This window comes from Helicoverpa armigera, chromosome 31 (genome assembly GCF_030705265.1).
Source record: "Helicoverpa armigera isolate CAAS_96S chromosome 31, ASM3070526v1, whole genome shotgun sequence".
Classification (NCBI taxonomy): Eukaryota; Metazoa; Arthropoda; class Insecta; order Lepidoptera; family Noctuidae; genus Helicoverpa; species Helicoverpa armigera.
In genome coordinates, this window is record NC_087150.1 from 2,315,960 (window position 1) to 2,325,434 (window position 9,475).

The following is a 9,475-nucleotide window of genomic DNA, read 5'->3' on the forward strand; positions in this document are numbered from 1 at the left end:
CGACCTCACACTGAGCAGCTGCGGTTGGCACCACTAGATCAACGAGCTTGGGCTCATAAATGAGTATGAAGATAATGAATTTTAGGTAGTAGGTACGCACTATATAACGATCAGGTATATAATTTACAGACCGACTGAAAACTTTGATTGCAATCAAGATTTTCTTTAAAAATAAATTGTTCAACTGAAACGGGTTATACCTACATTCATAAAAACTATATTTTGCCATTTTAGTAGCAGAGTTGGTTTTGGTTCAAATACATATTTTTAACTTCGCTTTTATTAGGTCGACTTGTATATGTAACTATGTCATGGGATCTAAGGTAACTAAAACTATCTTCCAAGGATCGTAGCGTCATGGAAATTGATAATTGTATTGTGAAAGTTTTGGTATCTTATTTTTCGGTTTTCTGTATTTTTGGAAGTCGGTATCTGCAAAGGGGTTTTTACGGAGTTTCTAAACATTATTCTCCATTAATGAAGCTGTAATATGCAGCTATATATAGGTATAAAAGATTTTATAAGAGTGCGAAATTAGATAAATACGGGCTCAGATCAAAGAAGTACGAGCTTGTAAAGTTAGGTAGGTAGGCTATTCGAATAATGCTTAATAAAAGTTCGAAAATATATCTTAAGTCCTTTATTTCGACAAAATACTAATTTTTAATATTATTTAATAATACTTATTATACAAAACAGTACATTATTTCGTCCAAAATAACACATTTTATAAAAATTTTAAGGTTAGACTAGCTTTGCGTCTTGTTTTTGCTCCAAATTATGTTGATCGCGTTTTGTTTGCGCTCCTCACTACCCTGATTTTGTTTGGCATCATATCTGAAAGAAAAAAACATTACAAATTCTCAAATCTTCCCGTCACCAAAGTCTGAAGAACGGTCTCTAATCTATGGGTAGCGGATTGCCTCGAGGAGGTCAGATAGGTAGTCGCTCTAAGCAAAATTCTTGTAACTGAATACCTTTTGACCGACCTCAATCTAGCTGGGAAAAGGCTAGGCAGATGATATTTTAAATTTGCTTAGGGAGACTTGCCAATAATGATAAAATGTATATTAATAAAGTTATTGTCTATGCAAATATTATATACAGGAAATATCGATTTTTTTGTTTGTTTGTAGGTAAAGAATAAACTTAAAAACTACAGGAGTGATTTTAACAATTCTTTCACTGTTTTAAAGCTACACTTTTCTCGAGTAACATAGGCTATATTTTATCCCGGTACGAGCAGTAGTTTCTTCGGGACGCGGGTGAAACAGTGGGAAAATGTCAAGTATTAGATAAGTTAGTTAATAATGGCTTACCATAAGACAGTTCCCTGCCGAGTCGTGGTGAGAAGTTCATGGTTCTGCCTAGCCTTGGGGAGAAGTACTTTGTTCTGCTGTCAATCTGCTCAGGGTCTTGGCGATACCTGGAGTAGAAGATAGAAAGAAGTGCTCAGTGGCCGAAGGGTTGCCTGATAGTTTATTTTGCAGATGAGAGCTCTTGGCCAAGTAACAGCCGCAAGGGTCGATCGGTTATAAGATAGAGCAATAGTTGTCGCTGTTGTCCTGTGGGTGACCATGCATCTTATCATAATGAGTTCTGACTTTTCGGAGGGCACGTTAAATTGGTAGGTGTCGGGTGTCATTTGAACATCTTTGGCAGTCGTTACGTGTAGTCAGAAGACAGAAGGGCTGTTAAATCGTCTCAATAACGGTTGCCCGGGTAACTGTGTTAAGCAGGTTACATAGAAAACTGCTCCATGTGGTACACTGGTACTACATAGGTTAAGATTGGTAGCCGACCTCAACATAGTTTGGAAAAGGCTAAACAGCTGGTCAAAGGCCGGATCATCTCCTTACTAATTTATGAGCCCGATCAAGATTTGACCGACTAAAAGTTTTCTCTAACGACCAGTTCAAGTTAGAGTTAAAGTTATGGCTAAAGTAATGTCTAAAGTAAAAGTAACGGTTAAATTCAATTTTTCTATTAGTTTTGCTGTCACTTTAGCCTTGAAAAAAAGGAATTTGACCGTTACTTTTACTTTAGACATTACTTTAACTTTTGATGAAGAAACTGGCCGTAAGACTGTAAGGCTATAGATACTTACATTTCCTGGTCAGCGGGAGTGGCAGGCATATCATCAGACAGTCTCCTGCCGAGCCTGGGAGTAAACTCCACGTTTTCAAAGCTCTTGTCATCGTATGCGAGGCTTCTGCCTAGCTTCGGAGTGAAGATCACCTTCTTGGTCACTGGGGAAGAATAGGATGAGGTTTAGTTTTAATGCCTGATGTAAAAAGGAGGGTTGTTAAAGGTTTGATAGCTATATGTCTGTGGTCGGAAATGGATCTCACTGGTGCTCTTAGTTGGACGTACCGATTTTTATGCAGTTGTTTAAAGTTGAAAGCCGGTTTGCTAGTGATCTTAGGGTAAGTTTTAGTTTTAGCAAAATTGGTTGAGTAGTTTTGCTGAGAAAGTCCGACAGATAGTTACTTTCAGAAAGTCCCACAGATAGTTACTTTCGCATTTATTATGTTAATAAAGGATTAGTGATTACCCAATCTATACTAAGGTTATAAGGAGGAATCTATTTTGTTTGTACTCTGTAGGCTCTGGAATACTGGAGCGATTTGAAAAATTCTTTCACTGGTGGAAAGCTACACTCTTCCCGAGTAACATAGGCTATATTTCCTATATCCCGGCACGGGCAATAGTTCCTACGGGACTCGGGTGAATCCGCGAAAGACAGCTAGTGATAATTCCTTACCCCTGGTTTCGGGTTCATCAGCTTGCATCTCATAAGGCAGTTGGTCGTAATAGTATTTCAAAGCATCGGCAGCTTCGAGTAATTTGAAGAATGCTTGTCTGAAAATATAACAAAAATATTCATATTAATAAAAATTACAGTATGTCAGAGTTCCTGTACAAAAGGGTAAAGCGTGACCCTGTTAAGGGTTTACCCAAAGGGTAAAACGGTAACCTATTAGTAAGACTTCACTGTCCGTCTGTCACCAGGCTGTATCTTAGGAACTGAGGTAGTTGGACAGTTGAAATAACACAGATATGATATGTCGTTGAGGCTATAAGAACAGAGGTGTTTTTTTTTAATATATATATAAATTGGCAGTCGTAATCAGAAGACATCAAGACTGACAACCAGTCTTAACAAGGCTTAGGGCATTGCCCAGGCAACTGGGTTGATTAGGTCAGATAGGGCAGTCGCTCCATATAGCTCCACTGTTGCATCAAACTAGACTGAAAGCCGAGCCAACATAGTTGGGCAAGGCTGAAAGCTAGGATGATCAAGCCTTTTATCCACCATTTCTTACTATTTGAAAAAGGTGGTAGGCAGCGGATAGATGCGGGCTACCCATAACCAGGATGGTCGGTGTTCGTTGGGGAGGGGGTTGCGTGTATGATGATGATTTCATACCTGTTATCTTCGGTAGATATCCTGAGAGAGCGCTTGCCTAGTCTGGGACCGAACCAAAGGCCTAGTCGGTCGCTGTGAGCTCCACTCGCTGCGCCATCCTGTGAATATGACATGTTAAGGATTGAGTTATTATAATTAAGAGGTACATTTATCTTGATACTAGTAATATTAGAAAGCTGACTAGTTTATTTTTAGTGCGCTTATGTAGAGAACTACTGAACCGATTTGAAAATTCTTTCAGTGTTGACCCGTCTATAAAGGAAAGCTACAGTATTTTTATCCTGGTGGGTAGAAGTGGTTCCCTTGGGAGGAGGCTAAAATCGTCGGCTGAAGCTAGTTGTTTCATAATTCTGAAACTTTAGTCATGTGGACGAAACTATTTCTCAAAATACTGAATTTGGAATACAAAATACTGAATAGATTTTAATAAAATTACAGTAATAAATCTTAAGACCACGTTTCTATCCATATGTGGGAAGTAGTTCTTTTGGGAAGAATACTATACTACTATTTACGAATATTGTAAGGAGGAAATATTGTTTTGTCAATTTATCCCTCAAAGCTCTGAAACTTCAGGATCGATATGAAAAGTTCTTTCACTGTTAGGAAGCTACACTATACCCGAGTAACATAGGCTATATTTAAAACGGGTATGAGACGAAGTTCCCTTCAAGATGAGGGTAAAACTTTAAGAAAGCTAGTATTATACAAATATTAATTTTAATAACTTTCTAAAACTTACCTTAACATCATTGTTATTTCCTAAAACACTGCTCGTAGTGAAAACAGCAAGGAAAACAAACAACTGAGTTTGATTGAACATCTTGGAATGAACGATGAAATTCGAATGATACTCCTGTTTGGCTGAGAAACCCTTATATAGGTACCCGAATGGAAATCTTATGTAAATCAGGGAGGATTGTGGGGAAAAACGGTAGCTTTCTATTCATATTAAAAGGTCTATTTTTAATGGATTTCGGATTTTACGTGTTAAATTGTAGTGTGGAGCAGGAATCCCCTTTGTGAAACCTGATTTGTAAGGCGTAGGGTTGTAATTTTTAATTATGAATTATATTATTTTATACAAAAAATAAGATTTAATAAAAGCCTAAAATGTTGCAAACTCGCTGACTTCAGATCATCATCATCTCCCGAGTCTTTTCCCAACTATGTTGGTGTCGGCTTCCAGTCTAACCGGCTGCAGCTGAGTACCAGTGATTTACAAGAAGCGACTGCCTATCTGACCTCCTCAACCTAGTTACTTGCTAATTTCAGATATACATCCCATATGGTGTACTGTACTTACATCCTATTATGTATATCTTATTACTTAATATGTTTAGTTTCTGTCTGTAGCTTCCCCCTGCGTCTAATCTCACCTAGATAAAATTAGCCTGTGGTTTGCTTCGATAAATCTAATAGCTAAATATTTTTAAACCCGATCATTAATATCTGAGATTAACGTGTTCGAACAAATAGAATATATTTCGAAAAAAAATAGAATAGAAGAAGAAAATGTAATAGAAAATCAATTTTATTAATAGATTAATATAGATTAAAACATGTGTGAGACTCAAAATGCTACTACAAAAACTTAAACATCTGTCGAACACTTGTCTAAAAAAAGTGTGGCTGCAAAATGGACCTTATTTCAACGTCATAATCTGAGATTTTTTTAGACAAGTGTTAAAATGACGTTTAAAAGTTTTTGTGGTAAGTAAGACTTCACTAAAATGACCTTCAAAATAGGATATGTAAGGAAACCCCGTTACTTCTGACAACCCTAGTTTCATTATGATCCAGTTTCCATACGTCCGTTTAAGTTTTTTCTTTTATTTTGCAACGCGGTTGCGTAAATAATATTAATGATATTGTTCATTACGTAATTATTTTATAATAATTTATATTATGTCTCTATTTCGTGTGGTTATTTTCCGAACTTAAAGAGTGTGTATAAGGTTTATCTCTTGAACGGGTCCACCGATTTTGATTATTCTTTCACTAATGGAGATGTTATTTTTCAGCTTTACTGAGAGAACCACTTTCGAGTAAACTTTCACGTGGTCAATAACTTGGGTTTGCACACATACCTAGTCGGTAATTTTGGGACCATTTTCGTACACAATTTTTACAGTTTGCTTGAACTAGTAGACCATAGTAAAGCCTATGGCCTATCGGTGGAATCTCACCATTTTATTTAAGTAAAATACGTTCGTGCCAAGTAAAAACAGGAGGATCACTTTATGGGTTTTAGAAACTTTCACAAAGCAGCCCGGAATCTAGAAGTTGGTGATTTATTCACCCGTGCATCAGAGAGCACGTAAATGTCGGTCCTGCTTGTGATCTCTCCCGTCGTGTCGGATTGCCGTCCCATCGGGCTATGAGAGTGAAGGAATAGTGAGTGCACCTGTGTCTGTTCAAATGCTTGTGCACTATAATATGTCCTGCGTTGTTGGCTAAATTCCTTACATGAAAAAAGCCGCCGTGTGTGGCCGATAATATAATCGGCTAGGAGGACATCAAAAACTGGAGACGCTGTTACGGGAAAGTTTATTTCAAAAAAATATGCCAATTGGATTTGTAAATTTCCGCCTTTGGTAAAATAGTGGGTATTTCTAGAATATTTATGTACCTAGTGGACTATCATGCTAGCAGTTTGGTAGCCACAGAGTCCAGGGGTAAAGTCCTAAGATCGATCAAGCTAGGTAGGTTTTTCCGTCGGGTAATCCTCAGTTGCTTCTACGAGTCGAAACAATGCAGTTGAACAAGTTAGCACTCGGTTGTGGCGAAAATAGCCTAGGTATATAGATTGGGTTTCCACGGAATAAAGTTCAAGTTATTGCACCTACTCATTTAGGTTCGGATGTTCAATAACAGCCGGTACGGTTTAACGTGCCATCCGAAATACAGTCATTGGTGTCTAAGATATACTTAGAAGGTACATACAAACTTAGAAAAGTTGCATTGGAACATGCTTGACTTGGTATCGCACCCGCGCCCTCATACTTGAGAGGTTGGTTCTTGGCCCACTAGGCCACCACGACTTAAAACCATCAAACATTCGATACTCCTAACTTTATCTCTGCTTTACACATGATGTTGTAATTTACGAAAACGAAAAATGACTCCTGTGGATAAACCACTGAATGGATTAGAGATTATTTGATTTATTGCTTGCAAGTTTTCAAAATGAACTGAAGTAGACCCCTCAGTATGCAGGAGCTTATTCACAAGTTCACAATATATTATTCTAAAAACATAGGACGCAAATGAATGAGACGTTATCCTTGGGGAATTACTTAATCAACTGCTAATTCAAATTGCATTTCTATCTTAGTTTATCTAAGAATATCGATTTAATACGTGTGTGGTCTTTTATAATCTGCACGAGTTGATAAAGCTATAGTGTACCTTTTATGTCGTCTTCATCATCAGATCAATTCTAAAACATCATTATTTTACATATACACCCTGGTACATAAAAAGCCTAAAACTGAATACGACGGTTTTTAGTCAGTAAGAGTCTGACACTCCCTCACCGCTGCTAACCCACAGCGGGAGGGATCATTTGATGAATTTTGGCGTCGTTAAAAAAGATTCCATTACATAGTTACATATAGGGGAAAAATAGTGTGTTAAAAAACAATACTAGGTGTACCAAATCTCCCGATTTTCCTCCCAGTATTAAAGTATTAGTTGCAAATTGATATAGATCTGATTCCGTGACGGCAATTAGACTCGCAGCGAACTGTCACTCCCGCTCCCACACGTACAATTGTCGTTACTCATTCATTTCGTTCATTCAATCGTTCTTTTTTACGTAATAAGTGCAGTTTTTACTGAAAATAGAAGATTTTTAGTTTAGTTTTCAGTGATAAAGTTGGGGAAACGTTTAATATTTTTATTGATTAGCCTTTTAGATGTTTTAATAGGTTGCAGCTGAATTTTGAAGTACGTGCGTACGTGGACAAAATAAAGCTGCGTTCTTTTTCAGGCTCTATATTACTCGGGTACCGAATATCATTGAAATCGGTTCGGTATAGTTTTGTCTTGAAAGCTTGAGAGACGGAAAGTTACTTTTATAGACCGTTAGTTAAGTTTTTTATTGCGTTTCTTGCGTTGTGAGGTACCTATTTCCAGCTCTCAGATAAAAGTATGTAACAAATGATAGGTACCGACTAGTACATTGCTACATCAGTATCATGAATTAAAGAATAACAAACATACATAGCTGTATGTAGTAGTTATAATAGTATCGTGTATTGGGCTGCCCGGGTAACTGGGTTGAGGAGGTCAGATAGGGCAGTCGCTCCTTGTAAAGCACTGGTACTCAGCTGCATCCGGTTAGACTGGAAGCCGACCCCAACATAGTTGGGAAAAGGCTAGACAGATGATGAACATCGTGTTTATAAAATTAAGTAGTAGTACTGCAAAGTGACGACCTTGTGAAGGTCGCCGTCGACGCTGGATGCAGGTCGCCTCCAACAGGTATCTGTGGAGATCTAAGGGGGAGGCCTATGTTCAGCAGTGGACGTCCTATGGCTGAGATGATGATGATGATGATGATGATGACTGCAAAGTGTAATCTGATGTTTTTGGGATACGTACGAGTATTTTTCCGTTAATTCGTTCATTCAATCTTTGGAACCATTTATCTCAATAAACAACAAATTAAGAGCAACGAATTCAGTGATAAACATAAATTAATTAGTTTTCGTCCAAAATAATTTAATTAAATACATTTAATTTGAGTTTAGGTTATTTCTACTTGTGGCTAAGTAAAGCTGATGATGGTGGAATGCCACATTGAAAAATATCAAATGCTATAAGTATCAGATGCCCGATTCGTCTAAGTTAATAATGTCAAAATTGAATCGCAATAGCAGTTTTAACCTTAGCGGGCATTCTGCTACTAATGCGATTGGTCTGTCATTTTAGTGATTTTGGTATATACGGTAGTTTGCTCTACAATCATATTGCAATTGTAAATTATTTGCAGACAAAATAATTCATTATAAATGACAGAAAAGGATAAAAACGTTTATATCAAAAAAAAAAATAGTGGAATGCCACATACGCTTCAATCGTAATCGAGTCGTGATTGGATCTGAGTCGAACGTGAATTGTATGTCGCTTAAGTAAAATTAGGAGAATCGGGCCCCTGGCCTCCTCTTACATAGAGAAGAATAGAGCGTTAATAACCACGCTTACTCAAAACGGTTGGTGATGTCAGACAGTTTTCATCAGCCGACTCAGTTTTGATATGATCCAAAATTCCAATTAACTACTATAATAAAAAAAAGTAAAACAAAATTAAGAGAACATTGTTTTATTAAGTAAACTTATTTCTACATTTTCAATACAATTATATCCACATTATATCTATACATATTTTAAATTTCATGCACAGTAAAAACAACCGGGTTTTGCCCAAAAATCGGCTTTCGGAACTCAACTAAGTATCATGATTTGATTACATAGGTACCTACTCCGATATAGTAGAGAGTCAGTAAGTGAGTTCGACTGAGAGAGAGAGTTCACCGAATCGAGTGGCTAGTCAGTTCAATTTTGATCCCCCTTACCTACACTGCATCATACATAACAAACACTTGGCCGTTAACGCTGACTCACTACTATAGGTACTGGAGCCCGATTCTCCTAATTTTACTTAAGCGACATACGATTCCCATTCGACTGAGATCCATTCACGACTCGATTACGATTGAAGCGTATGTGGCATTCCGCTATTTTTTCTTTGAAATAAACGTTTTTATCCTTTTCTGTCATTTAATAATGGATCATTTTGTTTGCAAATGATTTACGATTGCAATATGATTGTAGAGCAAACTACCGTATAGACCAAAATCACCAAAATAGCAGACCAATCGCAAACCAATCGAATGTCGTTGGAATACGATTGGTCTTAAGTAGCAGAATGCCCGATATCGTTAAAACTGCTATTGTGATCATATTGCGATTCGATTTCTATTCAATTTTGACATTATTAACTTAGGAGAATCGGGCCCCTGGTTAGATGTAATCAAT

The 9,475-nt window shown here is 37.3% G+C and overlaps 1 protein-coding gene across 1 annotated transcript; it reads right to left on the minus strand.

The window, feature by feature from the left end:
* Nucleotides 1-627: 627 nt before the first annotated feature.
* On the minus strand, nucleotides 628-4,331 carry LOC110382821 (PBAN-type neuropeptides). The gene is made up of 6 exons (XM_064043445.1): nucleotides 4,173-4,331; nucleotides 3,431-3,528; nucleotides 2,765-2,862; nucleotides 2,108-2,249; nucleotides 1,320-1,426; nucleotides 628-837 (listed from the first exon to the last, which is right to left on the minus strand). The coding sequence occupies exons 1-6, from the start codon at nucleotides 4,251-4,253 to the stop codon at nucleotides 779-781; spliced, it is 585 nt and encodes a 194-aa protein (XP_063899515.1). The 5' UTR covers nucleotides 4,254-4,331; the 3' UTR covers nucleotides 628-778.
* Nucleotides 4,332-9,475: the final 5,144 nt, after the last annotated feature.

Bases quoted from the DNA above. Each gene is read 5' to 3' on its own strand.
- LOC110382821 (XM_064043445.1), bottom strand. From the start codon at position 4,253: ATGTTCAATCAAACTCAGTTGTTTGTTTTCCTTGCTGTTTTCACTACG. The intron at 2,863-3,430 runs GTATGAAATCAT...TTATATTTTCAG, and splicing joins ATATCTACCGAAGATAACAG to ACAAGCATTCTTCAAATTAC. The intron at 838-1,319 runs GTAAGCCATTAT...TTTTTCTTTCAG, and splicing joins CGGCAGGGAACTGTCTTATG to ATATGATGCCAAACAAAATC.